Source organism: Clavelina lepadiformis, chromosome 8, assembly GCF_947623445.1.
Source record: "Clavelina lepadiformis chromosome 8, kaClaLepa1.1, whole genome shotgun sequence".
NCBI classification, from domain to species: domain Eukaryota; kingdom Metazoa; phylum Chordata; class Ascidiacea; order Aplousobranchia; family Clavelinidae; genus Clavelina; species Clavelina lepadiformis.
The window spans coordinates 2,497,103-2,518,137 of NC_135247.1; the positions used below are offsets into that span (position 1 = coordinate 2,497,103).

The 21,035-nt window shown below is 39.2% G+C and overlaps 2 protein-coding genes across 2 annotated transcripts; both read right to left on the bottom strand.

Moving 5' to 3' along the window:
- Positions 1 to 3,183, bottom strand: LOC143469459 (uncharacterized). The gene is made up of 6 exons (XM_076967152.1): positions 2,251 to 3,183; positions 2,019 to 2,177; positions 1,352 to 1,633; positions 984 to 1,284; positions 630 to 887; positions 1 to 403 (listed from the first exon to the last, which is right to left on the bottom strand). The coding sequence occupies exons 1-6, from the start codon at positions 2,343 to 2,345 to the stop codon at positions 92 to 94; spliced, it is 1,407 nt and encodes a 468-aa protein (XP_076823267.1). The 5' UTR covers positions 2,346 to 3,183; the 3' UTR covers positions 1 to 91.
- A 3,745-nt stretch (positions 3,184 to 6,928) lies between these two features.
- LOC143469267 (discoidin domain-containing receptor 2-like) lies at positions 6,929 to 16,662 on the bottom strand. The gene is made up of 19 exons (XM_076966908.1): positions 16,035 to 16,662; positions 14,808 to 14,907; positions 14,081 to 14,209; positions 13,841 to 13,943; positions 13,564 to 13,714; positions 13,287 to 13,462; positions 12,901 to 13,064; positions 12,462 to 12,682; positions 11,899 to 12,128; positions 10,534 to 10,677; positions 10,289 to 10,400; positions 10,031 to 10,137; positions 9,554 to 9,713; positions 9,166 to 9,310; positions 8,939 to 9,019; positions 8,621 to 8,812; positions 8,250 to 8,484; positions 7,868 to 8,017; positions 6,929 to 7,645 (listed from the first exon to the last, which is right to left on the bottom strand). The coding sequence occupies exons 1-19, from the start codon at positions 16,147 to 16,149 to the stop codon at positions 7,439 to 7,441; spliced, it is 2,922 nt and encodes a 973-aa protein (XP_076823023.1). The 5' UTR covers positions 16,150 to 16,662; the 3' UTR covers positions 6,929 to 7,438.
- Between the last annotated feature and the right edge of the window lie 4,373 nt (positions 16,663 to 21,035).

Here is a 21,035-nt window from a genome sequence, read left to right on the forward strand (position 1 = left end):
TAATATTGTATCAAATCCAAACGTATGTTTATTCGTGCAAAAATGTGCAAATATACAGAAAGCGCGGTGTATTTTCAAGATTGTCAAGAGTTTACAGAACGGATGCAACTTCATCTTGGCGAGATGTTCTTTCAGTTTGCTGTCTATTTCGATTTATAATCTTTGCCGTCCTCGCATTAATCAAAAAGCCTACGATGACAACAAATACGACCGCGGCGGCTATAGACAACCCAATCGCTAAACCCAGCTCGCTGTAAGCCTTAGTTATAGGTGCCGGAGAACACCGGGATTTACTGTCAACTGTCGTCATTTTCTTCCCCTTTACGTCATCAGGGTTCTGGCAGGTGATTTGGTTAAGGTCGTAGAATTTGCTCGGCGATGATTGGACCAATTCAACAACGTCCTAAATCAACAAGATCAACAGTAAATCAACAGTAAAACTAAAGATTACGAAAAAGTTAAAACATTAAAAATATATGATCGTTGTTAATTATAAACAAATTGCCATTTGTAATACGAGAAATGTTCTTAGTCTTAATGTGCCCTTAAATATTTTGTTTTTCTATGCCAAGACAGATTGAAAAATTAGCAGAACCGTGTTAAAAATATGTGACTGCGTATTGTTCCACCTGCAAATTACAGTCGCAATTCCACGGGTTATTTCCCATCCAAATTACCAGCTGCTTGTTGGTCAAAGATGCAATTATATCTGCATCAATCCAAGTGAAGTTACAACTATCGAAAGAAAGCCGGTATATTGTCTCGTTGAAACCTTCGAAGGCGTGACTTGAGACGGACGACAATGGCTCATTATAAGCCAGATATAAACCTTGCAATTTGGACAAATGATCAAAGGTAAAATCATCCACTCTCTCCATTGCATTTCCCTGAAATAAAACCACATCCATTCACCACGGTTACACAAGAAATCGTATAACTTGGACACAAACAGATACTTAACAAAGACCAAGAAGGCGCCCCACCGACAGGTCGAGCCAGCCTAGAGAGGTAGCTCCCAGAAACGTGTCGTTTTCTATTGCTGAGATTCTATTTAATGAGAGAAACATCTCATACAACTCTGTAGCGTTGGCGAAAGAACTTGAAGAAAGTGTTGATATCGAATTTCCAGTGGCGTAGATTTGGTTGGCAGTGCTGGGGACCGGTGGCAGGGTTTCCAAATTATTCCCGGAATAATCAATTGAGTAGAGATCTGGGGCAATATTTCCCCAGTTTTGCGGAAGACTTCTTAACTTGTTGTTTGAAAGTCCGATATATTTCAGCTTGCTGCAAAAAAAACAGCAATGCTGCATCAAGGCGTACATGAACTCAACGTGACGTCGTTATGACGTACCTGAGATCGTCAAAGGTAACGTCATCGATTGACGACAGGTTGTTTCCACTGAAAGAAATCTGAACGAGGCCGGTCAGGTTTCTGACCAGCGATGGTGGTAAAGAGTTTAAGAGGTTGTTGTTCAAATTGAGAACGATGAGGTCACTCATACCGGCAAATACGTCACCGGGGAGAATGCGGATTTGGTTGTCGTGCAAGGTTAGATATTTAAGGGTCAGGCTTGGGTCTGCAAAAACTGCCGGCGCGATTTCTGAGATATTGTTGTTATGTAAGTAGAGAAACCTGGTAAATGATGAATTTGTATTTAACAGCAAACATTATTTCAAAATTGAAAACTGACATTCACCTCATCAAAGATTACGCAACAAATAAAAATAAAAATACACCATAACTTTAAAAGCAATGTACAAAGTAACTTTTGGTCACCCAAAGAAATGAAATACTTTCATTATAACTACTGGTACCGGATCGATTGTTTGCCAATTCAATTCATAAAATAGACTATTAGTTTTACAACAAACTTTAACAAACAGAGCAACGTTTGTTGGTCCAAGTTTCACGGCATATTTCTGTGTAGTACTTTCACTATGACTTGTAAAGGATCTTAGCATATCATCTACTTTCTTATTTTAACTGGCGTGCCTTGTTAACTGCATCGGGGACCTACTTGAGTTTTGTTAAGCCGCTAAAAGCATTTTCGGGCAAAGTAGAAATGAGATTGTTTTGCAGAAATATTTCCGTGGTATTTTCAGCAAATCCACTTGGAATTTGTGTTAAATTTTGCGTAGAGCAATCTGCAATCCAATCTCCGCTGAAACCAAAGCACCTAGACAAGGATGAGATTAATAAATACAAGTCATACATTTATTAATTATTATTGCAAATTACTACCAACGTACCGGCACTCTGACGGGCAAGACGATGCAACATTTGTAGAATGTAGGAAAACCATCCAAGCGAAAACTACTGTTTTTATTTTGTTTAAATACATCATTATTTTTCTAATTTATTCTTACTGATGGTTGATAGGTTTTCTGGTCTAGAGTTTCTAATAACAAAAATACAAAATCAGCATCTTAACCATCCCTAGAAAACTGTACCAATAAGTGATAACGTGACAAAATTGATACGATTCTTGTCGTTGTAAGCTAATACCAATATCACTTTCTGTTTATGTCGAAACTCTACGATTAAAATCCTGTTGTAACAGACAAGGATGTCCTTGGCAGATCACGTAGCTGTCAATCAAAGCCCTACTTCCGAAAGCGATTGCGTATTAGGGGCTTTGAACCTCCCATTTCTAGCAGCTAGGGTACAAGCACCAACATCTTTCTCTTTATCATCGCGATTAACTTGCCGATAAAATCTGCAGTAAATTTTGTCATTGTCGTCTGAAACTTACCGACGACAATAGGTCTGTTCACTTTCTTCTTGTCAGAGTTTGTGAGACGTTGGAAAGGGTTAGACTTGTTTGCTCAATGGTCTCAACCATGTTTGTCGATAAAGCGCAGCGTTCAAATATCGGTTGAATTAAAATCTCACATTAAGATTTATAACTCCTACAGGAAACTTCCTAACTCCTTCGGATATAGGCTAATAATAAAGTGAATAATTTACTCTGACTTGAAGAAACTATATGAGATATCATCACGAGATCTTGGGTTGTAGACGCTCAATATGTTATACGGACAGCAGTGTGCTTAATCATGTAATAAATTTTTATTTGTTTTCTTGTTACGTTCTAATGATCTACCGTTTGCACATGTAATGAATAACCAAGTTGAACAACGTCATACGCGCGTCTTTGCAAATATACGAAGCACTCGAAACATAGCCACTATCAACCATATATTAACCGGTAAAAAATTTCAACAACAACCACTGGCACTAGAGTGCACTTGATGATGGCGAAATAGAACCGGAGTGTTGCGAAAAAAGTACCTGGAGTTCCGAATTCAAGCAAATACATTCTTTCCTGTTAAATAATTAATTTTCAGTTAGTCGACCTTCTACGAATTTATTTTCAACTTATGATGCTATTTGCTGAAACGTTTGATTATGATTAATTTCTATGAAATTAAGGTTGCGTAACTCGATTGAATTAGTGATGTATTAAACAACGCAAACAGATTGAGGTGTCTTGTAAACAGTCTGCGGCTTAACTTCAACTCTTAACTTTAAAGTGTTTAATTAAACCTATGATAAAACGCTATGACAATCTCATAAATTTTGATATAAGTTATGTTGTGTCGATGTCAAAGATCTTTATCATCGACTATGCACTGCAATATATAACGTACTGTTTCTGTCACAGCAACCAGCACCATATACGTCATCATACGGGAAACGTAACCTCGCTTCAGTCAATCTCGAAAGGTCATGACATCACCTACAGAGACAGACTGAGGTAGGTCCGCTTTTTGACATTTACCTGCATGTGGTCGATATTGTCTTCATGTAACTTAAATTTTTTCCTGATAACCCCCATCGTGTCTTCCATTTTCTGCAATTTTGCTCGCAATAGGACCGTGTTTTCCGGGTCACAGTCCGACATCCAGTCGCATTCGCCTTCCCTGTAATCCGAACATCGCCTCTTCCGCTTCTTCTTTTTCCTTCTCACGGAGCACTCTTTGTCCGGATGCAAGCAGTATTTTGCTCTCGCGGACACGCGTTCCGGAGGACGACTTGTTCTGCTTGCGGCATTTACTGTTTCTTGGGAAGAGGACGCTCGCTTCGAACCCTCATCCATAAGAGAACAACAACCGCTCCCTGAGAGTAACATCTCTTCTTGTCTGTCCTCCTCCGGAGAAGACGCCATTTCCACATCGTCCGTGCCGAAAAATGTTTCGTTGAGAGAACAACTTGGTATCGATTTAGGGGAATTTCTACCACAACTACTGGTAGGTTTCTGTTGCGAACATTCCGGAAGAAACGCTTCGGAAGAATATTGCGTACCGCCAGGGCCGTGTAGGGCACAGCATGGGCCAGGACCAGATGAGAAACTTGCCCCCTCTGTAAAAATTGTGTAAACTCGTATTTCCTAAACACTGATTTCTAAACTGCCAGTCGCTAAATTTATACATTATTCAGGTATTAATCCTAGAGCATTTTATTTAATCCAAATTGCGTAAATCGTAGGAAAAATTGTAGATTAACATGCCGTCATCACCGGATTGCCCTTGCCTTGTTCTTCCCGCTTATACGGCTAGTCAAGTATAGCCTACATTTTCTATTTTAACTTGTAATGAAATCAATTCACTCACAGAATAAAAAGTAACATTATAGGCGGCTTTATAGCCCATTATCATAGTTAAAGCATCGGCCTTCTCTTGAAAACCAAAACGTAAAATAATAATTAATAAGCAAAAGGCTGCCACTATTCCGCCGGAAAAAATCGTCCGTTCGAAGCTATTTTGACAGTTTCCTGTTAATCTAACTCAATTGTTAGAAAATGGCAAGCTAAACCTAACTTAAATTTACCTTGTAAACTAAATCTAATTCCAATAAAATCAAATTTTTGCATATATACATACTCCTAACCTAACCGCCTATTTTCAACAACAGGCTGCGTGACCTGCATACGGTGAAATAGTCACTTGGTTAAGTAAAAACCCTTGTCCACAAAAGCACATCGCAATCAACTACAATACTTAAAGGGCGAGATTGGGAACCGCGGGCGGCGTAACATGCCTTGGGGAGAAATTGTAAGTAAACGCGAAAACTGTGTAAGTGTGTGGGAAATTTACTAAAACCAATAAAAAGAGGTACAAGCGGCATATCGGTAAAGTATTAACACTAAACACAAAGTCAAACTATGTGCACAAGAATGGCAGCAAAAATATGGAATGCATCCAAACATGTATCTAAAAACATTTGAAACTGCAGTGCTATAAACTTACACGCCCGTCAGCATTGTAACTAAAAACTGTGAAATTTTGTAACAACACGAATCCACTACCATGAGGACTCACCTTGACTGGCGTCATGCATGTTGATACAGTACTTGTGTTGTTTCTCTAAAGTTCTGTCTAAAAAAAATATAATAAAAATTTAAAAACCCAATAAAAACGTGCATCCATCGGAACTTTTACAAAGACAAGCTCTGTAACCAAGGCTCGAGCAATGAGGAACCCTCACTCAGTCTTTAAAGGTTGTGCGAAAACTTTTCTTGGTCCGAGGATAAAGATTGTGATATTACCATTATCGTATTAAGTTCATCATCATATTACTGAAGTATTAAACTAAAATCGTTGCTAACTTTTCGGAAAGGCTTAATATAGGGTTATGACTATAAGGGGAATAAAGTTCAAGAAGTACATTGAAGCTTAAAAACTTCGATAAACTTTTCATGCGAAAGTTTTACAACATTTAAGGTTTTTCTTAATTTTTTAAGTATGAAAAATCTGAACTTTAAACAATAGGTCTAAGTTTTAGCTTTCGGTTTAGTAAAGTTTAGCCAACTTATCACAAAAAATAATGTTTTTGTCTTAATCGTTTGCATTCCTAATGACTTGCCAAAACCCGTATTTTCTCCATAATATCTCCTCACTTGTTAATTATTATTTTATGCTTAATTTATCGAAGCGTGACGATGAATGTGCTTTACAAATAATAAGCACCATTAAAAATCATAGGTACCGGTAGCCGATGACGTCAGTTGAGACTGATCGCTGTGTGACGCGGACTCAGGTGGATCTGAAGGCGGTGACATGGAACGAGATAGTGTCATTGCTGATGAAGGTGCGGGATGGAAACTGGAAGTTTGATTTGCGCCACGTTGTGGCGAACTTGAAACTGTCGGGGTGCTTGTATTTGCATTTTGTTTCCTGGCAAAAAAGTACAACAAATTTACGGCCACTTTGTCTTCGATTCCAACAGTTTAAAAATACTTCAACTTTAGAGTTACAGTCTATGCCTGACATTGTATCATTTTAAACAACCACAATTAACTTATAGACTCGGTGCTTTCTTATATTTAACGCACGCGAGGCTGCTGAAAAGAACGTGACAACACTAATTAAGCAGAATGTGTTGTCAGAGAATAACTTGGAACTCTAACCGTTCATGACACCGAGAAATAAATAAAAATTTAAGCGACGAAAGACACAACAGCGGCACCTTAAGGAAGAGCTTGGTTTGAAAGTTGTAGCTTGCTCTTCTTCGGAATCTATTGAAACATCTTCATCCATTTCAGTCATACAGGTTTTGCTTTTGTTCTTACTTATCAATACTTGGCAAACATTCTTTGTAAAACCATCAAAAAGTTTCTGGACTAAGAGTTTTGACCCAGTTAATGCAGCATTGTTGTTCAAGAAATATCTTTATGACGTAACTATCAGAATTGTTGTTCTTTTCTCATTTTGCTTAATAATTTGTAAAAGAACTTCCGCAAGATGATGATATTGAGTCTTAATGGCCCCACTTATTATCCCCAATCGTTACCCAGCAGCCAAATTGGGCTAAGCACCTCGAAGTTAATTATCGTGAAAGTGACAAAACTAGCCGTAAATATTTCATTTAACAACACCGACATCGGAACATCGATTTACGACGATTTAAAAGACCAAGAGAAAAACATGAAGTCGTTCGAAGTGTATTTGAAAACAGAAAAACACGACAGAAGATTTTCTAACTAAACACAACAACCGTTGCAAACGAAAGTAACGAAAACGTACCTTGAGCACACGACAAGAAAAACAGAAAATCAACAACAACCAGTAAAGAAACGAAGACGTCAGTAAAGTTGGCCTAAGGGGTCAAACTGCGTGATTTTAACGTGTTGGTAAAATTGTGAACGTACATAAACTTGCATAGACCTACGTGTACGATATTTTATGTGCACGTAGCTAACTTTTGCACCAGTTGAAAAATGTCAAAATGATAAAAAAAAACTTCATGATAGTGAAAAAAAATATTTTTGCCAACCAGAGGCTAAAGACAAATTAGCTGACATGTACGCTCATCACAATGCTGGCCACAGTCTTACTTTAGAGTTTTGAAATTGGCAATTCGGACCCTTTGGCTGACTGCACGTTACAGTATATATAGTAGAAATGGCAAAAGAAAGGTAAGAAATCGGGAGTCCGCTTATGTCTCTCTAGATAACGTGCGCGGTTTAGGAGTGGGTGGTTTCACTTGAGGTCTTTTGGGTCCGGGGTTTAATTTTGAATGTCGCTCCAGAAGATAGTGGAGAAGTTGGTCGAATGTTGGTCGCTCCTCGCAAGTCCGCTTCCAGCACTGACGAATCATGTTGAAGAGAGAGGCAGGACACCGCTTGGGACGCGGAAGATAGACCTGGATGAAAAGAGACGCGTGAGAGATGTTAATCAACAAAAATCTCGACCTCAAAGTTGAGGTTTTGACCAAAACCACATTTAAAATGATCTTAGGTAAATAATGACCAAATTGTTCTTCTCGAAACAGATTTCACAAACTTTCACGAAACGTTTTAAAACCAGCTTCCAGCACACACAACTATGGGTTCAAACTGTACGCAAAGAAGCTTGGCTTTCTCACCTCTTCCCCGGTTCTTCGGAAAATATGATGCATATTTTCAATCACTTCCTGGTCCGTGAGCGCCGCGTGTGGCTGGTGTTTGCAGAGTGAGAAAATCTCCCACAGAGTAACTCCAAAGGCCCAAACATCACTCGCGTGGCTAAACTTGCCCTGGATAAGTATTAATGTATAACCGTTTGAGAACCGTTTTTACGAATAGAAAATAAATTTGACAGATCGTTTACTTTCATAGCAGCCTATTTAGATCATTTGAAACAACAGTTTCATGTAATATACACTGGCAATTTCATACATAAATACTGCGAAGCCAAGTATTATAACCGGTAAAGCGTTCCAACCGTATCTCGTTTCTCAGAAGTTATTGCCATTAACAACGACCCACCATTAGTACACACTCCCACGACATCCAGCGGATGGGCAAAATGGCCCGGCCCTGTATGCGGTAGTAGTCGCTCTGGTACATATTTCTTGACATGCCAAAGTCAGAAATTCGGATCGAGTTGTCGGAACCAACCAAGCAGTTTCGGGTGGCCAGGTCGCGATGCACGAAATGCAGAGAAGACAAATACGTCATTCCTGAGGCTATCTGTCTGGCCATGCTCATAAGAACGTCATTGCTGTTGAAATTGAAAAGCAGAAATCAGCTATTTTCAAAGCTGCTTATCTCTTGTATTCTAGCGTCGGACGCGGATCACAAGACAGTAACAACGGTTGCTTTATTGCTGATAATTGATCGACTGCTACTGTTTTTACCTTATTGTTTTAATGCCCGGTGCTGGAGTGATGTCGTTATGGAACCCGCGCAAATATTGGTTCAGATCTCCGTTCTCCATGTATTCCGTGATCATCGCGTACCGGTCGTCGACCGTGCATATTGCAAGCAACCGGACGATGTTGGGATCTTGTAGTCGGCTCATTATACGAACTTCTTTGAGAAAATCTTCCCTGAAGAGAAAAGAAGGAAAATGCCCTGGTGCTTAATTACAGTACCTGTACAGAACAGTACAGTACCCAGTCACATGCAGGTAATTCAATGAAAAGTCATTTTTAATGACAAAAAACTGCACTTACTTTGCGTTCCTAGAAGCTCCTTCGCGAAGTGCTTTCACAGCAACGAGAACCGGCGCGTCTTCTGAGCCAGGAAGTTGAAATCTAAAACATTATCGTTTCAATGGTTATAATTATTTTAATGGTTAACTAAACGAAAAACGGCGAATCAATAAGCAGTTCACATTTTAGTAGTAAGTCATTACTAGTTATTACTATTAGTATTAGTTATAAGGTCGACAATAACTTACTCGTCTTCTTCGACTAAATCTCTGAGACTCGGATGGGCCTCGCACAACTGGACTTCGCCAAATTGACCCTCCCCAAGTTTCTCAACAAACTTGAGTCGATCACGTGAGAATTCTGGAGGAAGATCGGATGAGTCGATGTGAAGCTCTGGAAGACGGACACAAGATGATGCTAACGAGTTACCATAGATATATACGGTACACAAAGTGAACTGGTCACAGACAGAAGCAGGGACATCGACACGACACAACGTTTACTGATTTTGGAATAAGTTCCTAATCTCTACGTAGTGTCGATACAACGTATATGAGGTTGAATGAACCACCAGCAGTTGAAAGACACAAACAATCCGCTAAATCGTCGAAAGAAAAAACCAACAAAGTGAAATACCTTCGCCAAGGTTGGCAAGCAAGGTGCTCGCAGCAGATGATGAGGTCCCGTGCAGAGCTGGCATTGTGTTTGCTTTATTCTGCTTGCGACGATGCTTTCTCGGTGAAGGGGATTGCCAGGGCACAGCGTAAATGTTGTTGCCGGATACTCCTTGTATAGCCTGCACGTTAAAGACACTTCTGCTTTCAGGATGCTTTGACTATGACGTTGACTATTACTGTGGCGTAGTAGAAATAGACTTTTTTTCGAGTTACGAAAGGTAACAAGTTTAATTAAGCAGGCGGCGATTCTCAGTATAATTTGTCTTTTCACCCATCATAATGCTATGTGGGTCTTGGGAAATCTATGGTTAGCTTCAAATCGATCGATCGATTCCATCGAAGACAGCAATCAATAAGTAATTAACATAAAGGCGTCGTCGTAAACTCGCCGTCAGAAAAAGATTAACGCACTTCCATTGCGTCTCTGGGGTATTACCTGCAGTTCGACGTTTGGTAGCAAAAGGTCCGTTTCAGCATAATGAGAAGTACCGGCGCTACCATTCCCCTGATCGGACGTTTGTGAATGGAACGTTGCACCTGATTCTGTCAAAGGTCAAAAAGATATCACAAAGCTGCTAAAGTACCAAACCTTAAAAAATGATATCTTCAAAGAAGATGGGGCCCGAAACTTTGCCCACAAAGGTTAACGATTGGTGATTGTAATTGGCTTGTAACTGACTTGAAATTCCCTTACCCGGTTGTCCAGGGGCGGCCTTCTGGTACGGAGGTGGGGGGGTGGTCGCGATGACGTCCCTCGGTTCAAGGTAGAGGTTATCAGGGGGAAACACTGTGGGTGTTGGACCAATCTAGAAACGACATTATGCCTTAAATTCCCAACCTCTGCTTCCTTCATCACTCTTCGCGTATCTCACTTCACCCCATACAACTACCCATATCGTGCTTGTGGGGCCGATGGAATATATGATTGTTTACATTTACCTCTTGATATATGGGAATTGGGGGTTTTGTTTCCATGGGAACGGTTCGCAGCCCGTTGGATCCAGATGGCCCCATCAGTGGGGCTAACGTAACCATTTGTTCGCTTCTGTTTGAATCGGAACGATAAGAATAAGACGGCGGAGTCTAAAGGAAGAAAATTAAGTTAATGGAGTAGTTATTAGTTATGTAGTTAAGTTAAGTTAAGCTATGTGTGGTAAATGTGAGGGAGGAAAAACTTTTAACGGGATATTTTTGAAATTTTTACGAGTAAATGGTTTCATACAAAATTGATTCCCAGTAATTTCTTTAGGTGGTAAAATCTCTTTCCGTCGTAAGGGCCTCTTTGCTTTTACTTGACGAAGTAAATTGCCACTAAACAGATTATCTGAAAAACCTCTTTTAAAATTTCGGTTTTAAACGAGTTAAAACACGGCCAGGACGATTTCACGAAGTTCGCTTGAACAGGTCTCGAGTTAAGTGTTTACGACTTGCTTAAAAGGAGGTGAGAAAATTCTAAATCCTGTTGCGTTCACAGCTTGAACACAAAACCTCAAACGATTACGTAAATGCACCGATTATTTTCCCTGGTAGGAATATAAGATTTTCGATGACCTATAGCGGTGGTTAATGATTGTCTAAAGCCACACTGTTCAAGATTGGTTCAGTGTTTGCTTATGCTGTGTGGTACTGTGTGACTGTACAGTGTACCCAGTACAGTACATGGTGGTACGACGACACTGTAAAACATTACGTTGAGTAACCTGCTTTTCCATATTACGCAAATGCTCTTTGATCTGAAATTCTATACTGATAAGGATTCACAAAATTGCGGGCCGTCAAAATAAATAAAATACCAATAATACAGATAATTACGCATGTTTTCTTTAAACACTTTTTAAAGCCGTCTCCAAACATCAAAGCGTTACGTCAATTATTAGATCATGCAAAAGTGGAAAATATTGTACAACATGTGCAAGACTTCAAATTCAGTGACGTACTTCAGATTTCGAAATATTACGCGACTCGCTCTCACGTAACCAGTTTGGACAACCAATGAGCAAAGAGGTCACTGGAGGTGACAAATAAACCGGGCGCTGTGGCCTATTTGGGCGCGTTACCGTAAATTCAAATGATAACCGGCGGTGAGATGACAAGTGTTGTGTTTCCTTACTGCTTTGTTTATAAATTAACTTGTGCTAAATATGTCGTCGATGTTTATTTGTAAACATTCGAGCGGTGGGCTTTGGTGAATTGGCCTATCAAAGTGATAAAATTTACGATTCATCACAAACCGGTTTGAATGGAAGTACATTACGTCTTGAATCCCTGCGGGTGCCAGCACTTTAAGCCAACTTTGGAACTTACCAAAGTTTTGCGGAGTTTTCTCTGTCTGTAGTAAAGTGCTGCGACGATCACAACCAACAGGGCTATGACACCAGCCAAAGCCCCGATTATAATTGGGATGCTTCCGTTATTTGTAACATTTTCCGTTGGTCCATCCGGTACTTGTGTTTCTTTATTCCCTGAGTCCTTGATGACGTTGTAGTAGTCGTCATCGTAAGAGTAATTGTCGGCCACGTTGTTTGCGGCATTTTCTGGAAATGGAAATAAATTGTTTTCAGAAGTGATATCACTTTTTCGGCAGGTAAACCATTCAGTTTCAAGCCAAGACCAGCCTTGTACAGATAAGACACAAAGCAATCTGCAAAGGGAAAGCAGAGCCGAACATAAACTTGATTATATTTCAATACAAGTAGATACCCACAAGTCTTAACATCAAGTATTTAATTCAAACTGAAATAGCAACGACAGTTAGACATATATAGTCTTCTGAAATAGGCGGTGACCTTATGGTTAAAATCGAACATTGGTGACTCCGTCAGAATCGAAAGTATTTCAGTACGTTTTTACAAACAATTGAAGCTCACCGTTGTAAAATTCGATTTCACTGATCAACAACCGCTTTCCATCGATTGTAAAACTGGCTTTGATAAAACGAGCAACGACATTACGTAATGGTATCGTCATCCAACGTGAATTCATCGATTTGACATCAACCTGCGTGTTAAAGGCGAGACGACTTGCGTCATCATTTTTGGAATAAATTCTTCCGTCAACGCTGTGCTGGATTACAAGCGATGAAAAAATCCTTAAAAAAATATCAAGAAAATGTAAATTCGCTGTGTTGTTTACTATAAGCCCGGCCTTCAACTGGCCAAGCCCACTTTCATATAAGATAAGATTTCCCTGTGGTAGGGTTAATGGTTAAAAGTAAAACAGCTTTTAAAGTGCCATGACAACTTTGATAACACAAGAACGTAAACGCTAAACCGGGGTTTCATTTCTTACTGTAAGACTCTCAAATACCTTGCCCCGATGTTCTCATTGATGCCACAATGAACTCGCATTGATGTAAAGTTCTTGAGGTCATCAAAACGAAACGTGATGTCAACGTTGCGATCTTGTTGTGTATTCTGTGACCAGCCGACGTAATCGTAACCCATCGCATTAGTTTGAAAATGTGACTTTGTCTGTAAAATCAAGAAAATACTTTGACCGGTTACAATGACCAGTAAGACAAAATGTTTGACATGGATCGCCAAACTGACCAACACTAACGAAAATGTCAGACAATGATTCTAAACAAAAACAACATGGATAATTGTGTTTTGGTGATTTCGACTTAAAAACAACTTTACTATAAAAAAGCCCGCAAGAAAGTTAAGTTGAAATCTTTGAAAGCGTTCATGTACCTTGCTCAAGTCGTCGTCTCCTACAATTCCGTCCGTAAGTTGGCCCAAACCCCTGCTGAAGTAGGGGCTCCTTTTGATCCCGTCGTATGTATCGTCGGAGTACATCGTGGACGGATTCCTTGGAGGGAAAGGGAAGACGTCATCCGGAGCGGTCATCCCGTAAGAGATGAGTCCAGCTACGATGAGGATAAACGTTATAACGTCAAAATACTTATTGAAAAGAAAGGCAAAAATCATGAGAATAAAGCAACGAAACATGCATTAACTTGTCACTTACAGGTCCAAAGACATCCGTACAGTTCCAGCCTCATACAAACAGGTCTGTCCTGATTAGTGGTGGGAACGATCCGAACATACCTGGCGCCCGCCACGCCTGGGCTTAGTACTTGTTGTTTCACTGTATTGGCGTCGGAATTTCCTTGCAGAGTCTAAACACATCAACCAATTACTTTAGCGTCAAGACATCGACTTGTTAAATGTTCGTTTAGAAGGCTACTAAGTGGATACGGTGGTATACATATTGGCAGTATGAGTATTGACTAAAATCAACTCACGTCCACCCCCCTGGGATCGGTCCAGTTAAACCAGTTGTTGCCATCGCGTGAATATTTCACCTTGTAGCTACGGACGTGTTCCTGTCCCATACCATGAGCATATCTGTTGTAACACTTTATCAGTTAAAGCCCATCCCGGCACCATGCAAGCGGCATGTTTGATTTTATAACGGTTTTGACTTTGATAGCAAGTTACAATTCAAGACGTGAAAAACCGCGAAAATCTCAATAGAATCTGACCTGCCCTGTGTTGCAATGCCTGTGACAAAGTAGGAGCTTGACAGCTTGACTTGAATATGTTCATCCTCCTTATTAGCCTGGATCGGGTTTCTTGGACACCATGCCCCGTCGCCTTCGTCTCGTCGCAAACTAAAATAATCGTTTCTTAAATTTTTAAATTTTTCTTACAAAAATGAGGATATTGCAGCGGCCTTCATTAAATTTTTACCAATAATTTCATTCCACAATAATTTATACTAAAATCAGTATAATGCTGCATATAAGTATTATAACCTTGAACACGAAATGCTAATTTAGACAACATAGTAAAGCATTAAGCGGTGATTAAGGCTCTAAGATTTGCTTTGATCCAGGATTAGCGCACTAACAAAAACTATTTGGTTTTTAAATTCAATGGAATAAAGTAATGCTAATGGCGTTAATCCAGGAATTTTGTTAAGCTATGCTGGAGTGTATTAAAATGTTCCAAATATGACAACAGTGAACATAATGCAAACCAACAGTACATGTGTACAGTATTAGTAAATCAATGCGGGTTGATTAGAAATAAGCAATTATTCTAAAACGTGGTTTGTAATCTCTGGGAATTAACAACTTCAAGTTTTACGCAGCTGAAACAACAAACTGGCCACCATTTAACGAACAGAACTTGCAATGTCAAGTTGGAACGGTGCAACACTGGACTCATTACACGACTCAGTCACATGGCAAAAAACTGTCAACTTACCGGGCGTACTGTGGGCCGGTACCGGCGGCGTAAAATGACGTTACCGTTATTGAAGAATCTGGTATACGTTTGTCTTCCATTCCAAGAGGATGACGACATGCTGAAAGGTAAAAATAGACATCATGTAAATAATCGTGTTGGGCGTACACTGTGTACTTTGAGTCAACCACAAGCCGCCAGTTTTTTGCTCTCATTCGCATTTATTCTTGACTTTGACGATGACCTGTTTCCGCAAAAAGTAATTTACCAGAAAGTGCGAAATTATTTTCACGGCGACTTTTCAATAAATCCTACGCATCATGTTTTCGGGCGCAATTATAAACAAACAGATACGCCGGGAAAGAATAAACCAAGTCTTCGCGACGAGTTTAAAACTAAACAAACCCAGTTGTGCAAGCAAGGTGTCATAATAAAGAAATTTACAATGATCGATACGAGTCATGCCAACATGTTATTATTATCTCGACAGTCAGTACAATGATCTCAAACGTTGTCTTTGCTCTTGTGCAAAAGACGCGTGTGCGTAAAAAGTCGTGTGGTTTTGTGTTGACCGACGTTCACGTAGGTAATAATTACACCAACGTGGACTCCGCGTAATTATTTGCCGACAAAACCCTCTGACGTTCTTAACCATTACGTCATCGCAATAGATTAAAGGTTAGTAGTTAACACCAAAGTATAGAACTTGAAAAACTATAGCACGGATAAATCTAAATTCTAAAATGTGTCGCTACCAGCGAAGGTAATTTAATCAAGTTCCTGCAGTTACAAGGTATGTAGCATGTGCACAGCGCAAGTACACGATTTACAGCACCTCGTTAGTGCAATTATTTTTAGTTATTCATGTCATGCGTAACTAAGTCTGAAAAAATCACTGTTTGTTTTTGCTACATCGGACACCCGTTGTGTTTAATTGCTGCTTTTGACGGATTATGACAAAATCCACCGTTTAAAGACGTCCTAGCAGGATTTCAACAAATATAAATAAATAAAAAACGTTTGGTTTTTTAATGTGCTTATATTCTTAATGAGGTTATGCATTTTAACAAATTCTGACCTACCTAAAATCACCGGCAAAATATCGTAACTTCTATATATGATGATTTAATATTTAAGCGACAACAATACCTATGACATTTTGACTCAAATTACAACCTTAGCCGGGTCAGTATTTATCGAATATAATAAGCACAAATCTCCAGCGTAACTGAATCGTGTGATTCATACCTTCGTCTACTTGTGGCGAGGCCAAATGCAACCACGCTGTAAACAGAAGAAAGTTCAGCAAACCGTAGCGACGTTTAGCCGGAAAAACGCCTTTGTGAGAGGTGTACCGGCTCATAGCACTGAAAAATCCTTTATCTGGTTCACAGATCTTCACAAATAACCGACCACATTCAGTCAGTATGATAAAACGTTTCTTCTTCCGAGTTAGAATTGACCAGCACAAATTCTTTGCAGCCTAGTCACCTAGATTAAAGTTTAACTACGCAACCATCATCGCAACATCGAGAAACTAGCACAGTAAACATAACAGAGTCATAAATGTCTGTAAGAACAAAAGTAAATGAAGGGCCGAGCCTTTATTCCAATTTTACTGTTCGACGTCGTTAGAAAATTAAAAGAGCGACGAAAACGCTTTGATTTGATGACTTGTAGTTACCAGGGTTGAATTGAGATGTCACCTTCATCTGACCTTTAAGATTCAGGTGATTCTGATTACAACAGTAACTGGTACATTATGCTGTAGTTCATTGTCACTGATACTAACACTGCATACAGTAACAGCACAACTGATAACAGTGAAGAATTTATCGACATTCCAGCACCGGAAATGTCTGTACGGCCATTATATATGACGACGTACCTTATCTTGTAGATGTAATATACCATATGCAGGCTACGCTGTACTACAGTCGTATATTATGTATATTATAGTTGTTACATACCTGCACATTTTGATACGCAACTACAGAGTTTCTACCGCTTTCAAACCTGCTAACTCACACGCAATTCAAATTAGCAGGAACGAAAGACACTGCCTGCTGGCCCGATGATGGCAAGAATCCCTGCATAGCTCATCTAATCACGGCGCTCAAGTGCTTCGCCCGTGGTAAATTATCGCGGCGTGAAAAGGAAGTGTTTGCTAACGGTGACGCTGGGAGTGAGAGTAAATGTTTAAAAAATTTCTTATAAAGCGCCCAATCCTGGTAAAAATCAGGTGACCGGCATGGAGAGAAACTTGACATACAGATACCACTAATCCGCGGAAATAGGCCCTCTGCACTGAAAGCAACCAAGCTAAATATTATCAGATCGACTACTGGTGCTGCGTGCAGCCCGGTGTAAAGTCAGAACCTAGGAACTGGAATAGGAGCTACTGCTGTTGAAAGCACACGTATTTTCCTCTGTCTATTTTGCTTTGATATTTGACGTGATAACGCAAACAATGAAATCTCTCAGCGCCACAATAACACGGCAGCACAACACTATAACTGGTCTCTCACAAATAAAACAAGTCGATACATTTTCCCTATGAGCTGGCAATAGCGCTTTTTTCTACTGTGCAGGCGCTTACTTGCGTTTTGAAAGCGTGAGAGCGTGAGATCGACGAAGACTAGTTATCAGAAAATGTGTTAGGAAGGAAACTTCTTTTGTTCGTTGAAGTCTGTGTACAAGCGCACGGGCCAAACAAATCAAACTGTTTAGTGGGTTTCACAAAAAGCTAGTTACGGCTGATCAAATAAATGAAACAATTGTGTAAAAAAACAATTTTTCCTTAAAATACTTTCAGTGAAAGTGACTGAATGTCGTTTTGCAAAACCCCAGCGCCTCAAACTGAGCGAAATCGAATTTTTTACATTTCGTTGAAAAACTGAAATCCACAGTTTGGCAAAGTGTATGACAATATATTTACCTTAGTATATTACAGCTTGTTGTAGGCTACTTTACTGCTTACAAAAAGCTATACTTGCCCGAACCGCATTTTCTACTTTCGCAAAGGGGAGTGTGGGAGACACGTTTTTACCACTACGTCAGCAAACGATAAGATATCTATATTTCCCAGAAGCATTCGACTGCAAATATTAAGTATGTAATACGTCACTTGTAATTGATATAACCTGTCAAACTAACGAGTTCTATTCAACATCGGTGTAAATCTAAAAACACCTTTGAAACAGGCCAACGTTTTGGTCTTACTGTACAGATATATAACAGGGTTTAAACGTCAAATCTTCAACGTTACTCCGCAAACGTTTCATGCCGCCCACTTCAAAGAGTAGTTTCAGGTGTTAATTACTTGTTTGCAGAGATATCTTGTTACGGCTACAAACGTAGCGACAAACCTTATTAACCTCAAGTCACTCAACGTGCACTGATTGTTTACCGAGGTTGCCGGGAAAGATGGTGTCGTCAAAGGTTTTGTCGCTTTTCGCTACTTCCGGAACTTTACTGCAGCCGGTAGCCTATATGCTTTGTTCCGCCGAAAACAAAAACAATGCACCTGTTATATAATCCCCTAAAACTACACAAATAACTAACAGTAGGCTATCTTCCAGTTTAGTGAATGACACATGTTCCATTATTGTTGAGCTGAGCGCTTTGACAGGTTTTGTCAGTGTGTGCTGTAAGTGGTTCTTGTATGCAGCGGCAGTGACGTTGCCTTTACATTAAAACCTTATGTGGCTACGATTCCTGGAACGAATTTCAAGCTTGTTTTTTATTGACATAAGCGCGGATATAATTCAAATATGACAAGTATAAGACAAGGCATTGTACATACAATGGGTACCTAATCGAGTGTCAAGAAATCTCATTGTGGATTTCAAACAGAGTTTGTCAGTAACAATCTCCTGCCATGTAATCTTATAAAGCGCATGGAGTAGGGAACTAGCAATGTAATCAAATTGCTCAAAAGGAACTTAAAACCGGTTTCAAACGGTCTCAATCAGTTGGCCTTCGCCCTATTGATGCGTTTATCCTCTTATAAGTCTTTTCTTATTATGTTATTATGTTAAACTCTTTATCGCTTGCTTAGTATGAGTGAGAGCTCTAATAGTTACGTCACTTTAAGACGAAAGTGTCGCAGCTTTGTCTTGTAATGAATCTCGCAGGTGACATCTTGGGAAAAGTTTCACATGTGCTGGCTGGACACATAATAATCAAATGGGACGCTACGTCAGCATTTTGCCTGGCTCTGCGGCACGGGAGGTGGATAATATGCTTGAACTGGCAGACAAACTGCAACGAAATGTCGCCATAATATTGCTGGGAGTGTCTGACAAACCAGTATCAACAGCAAAAGGCAGATTTCATTGCTGAAATATGATTGAATCTATAACATTGCTGTTTTCGGGAAATTCGACCACAAAAATATAATCGCTTATGACTTATAACTCTGCTGTAAGTATCCATATGAAATGAAACCCATAAAATAACTTGAATTTCTCAGTGAGTCAGAGAACATCTAAAGTCAGAGCTTCAGTAAAACGCCACTTGAATATGTTTTGAGCACAGTCGGTTGTGTAAATAGAGATAATTACAGGTTTAAAATAAATTTCATACATTTATAGACGTCGAAACATTACGCTTAGAAAATTTCGAAATCATTTTCAAATGTCAGGAATGTCAATCAGCATTTCTTGGGCAATTAAACTCGTTGTCATACGATTTGGACGTTTATTATATTGGCCCGTAGTCGTTTTAAAGCATAATAAGCATGAATGTAGAAATTACGACCAAGACGGACGAAGGTAATGTGCGTTGATTTTATGCGTGAAAATTACTATACCCACATTTCGGTTATAATTACATTTAATAAACGGCGGCAAAATGGCACGCGAAAAGCATAAAACAGTACAACACTTATAAAACCCAGCGATTAGGAACGTCCATAAAGTAACCCCATAAAAGGACTGAAATTTTGATGAAAGCACGCAAGAGACTTTAAATACTTCTATTAGGGTGAAGTTACCAACAGGTAGTCGCACGCGTATTTTTTATTGTTTTACGTATCCGCCCACCTATTTTGTTGAAATGGGTTCATAAATCGTAAAATCTAAATTACATTCAAGATTTCTTTTAAAAATTGCTGATTTACATTTTCTTTTGAGGAAAGTAAAATAAAAGGCAATAAATAGGGTTTACGATGATATTTTGCGTAATTTCGTACGTTTCGCACGACCTATTAAGCTAATTAATAAGTTTTACGATATGATATTGACTTATTATCATGAGCACTGTTTTAGAAGGAATACAGTAGCCCTTCTAAAGTTAAAAAATCTAAAATTCGAAAGCTAATACAGTAACATGACATATGTCCGTAAAAAAAACAAAGCAAATGTGATTTGAGCACAAAAGCACAATTTCACGGCCGACACAGCTTGATATGAAATTTCATTAAAAGCTTATTTGAACTGAATATAATTTCCCGCAGACGGGCTTAGAAAAACAGGACATTACTCTATTATAATGCTTTGTTTAAAATGTATCTGATACGATATCCTGCTGATACGAAAACCAGCTGAAAGCTATTAAACAGCAATGCAATATCTGTTATTGATATATCTGAAACCGATATCGCAAGTTATATTTATATTTTCGATTAGGGTCGAATCTATTTAATGACATTTTATTGATTTGGCGAGATTCCAATATTTGCATGACACCCAGTGGGATATTTGATGAAGCTGTGGCAGGCTGGTGTCAAAAAAAACGACACATTTTCGTGCACGTGCTATTTGAATAAGGGATAACTAGAGACGAACGACAACAGGGGGCTACGGTCAGAGATAAAGAAGATGTCGTCGCGAGGTCACCAAACCAAGATAAAGCGACCATGGATACATAGATCAAGGGCGAAAATTTTTATTTGTTCCCACCAACGAAAACTGTTGACGCAAAAGCAGTGAAATGAGAATCAAGAATTAACTTCGAATCGAAATGAATTTAAAATAAAACGAAAATAACGTCCTCCTTGGTCCACCAGTGATTCGCTTGATGTTCCAAGTTCAATAAATTTACCAGTATTATTGATCAAGACAAACAATTTAAGAAAATCAAAAAAAATTCTTACCTTACATGTTTTTGTGAGGTAAACGTAACCATAACGACAAGAATTTGCTTACGTCATTAATGAAGTAACCCCTCAAACCGATCAAGGACACAATAACTTTTTTGTTGGATATTAACTTATGACACAATCATCACACCAAGGCCCTATAAACT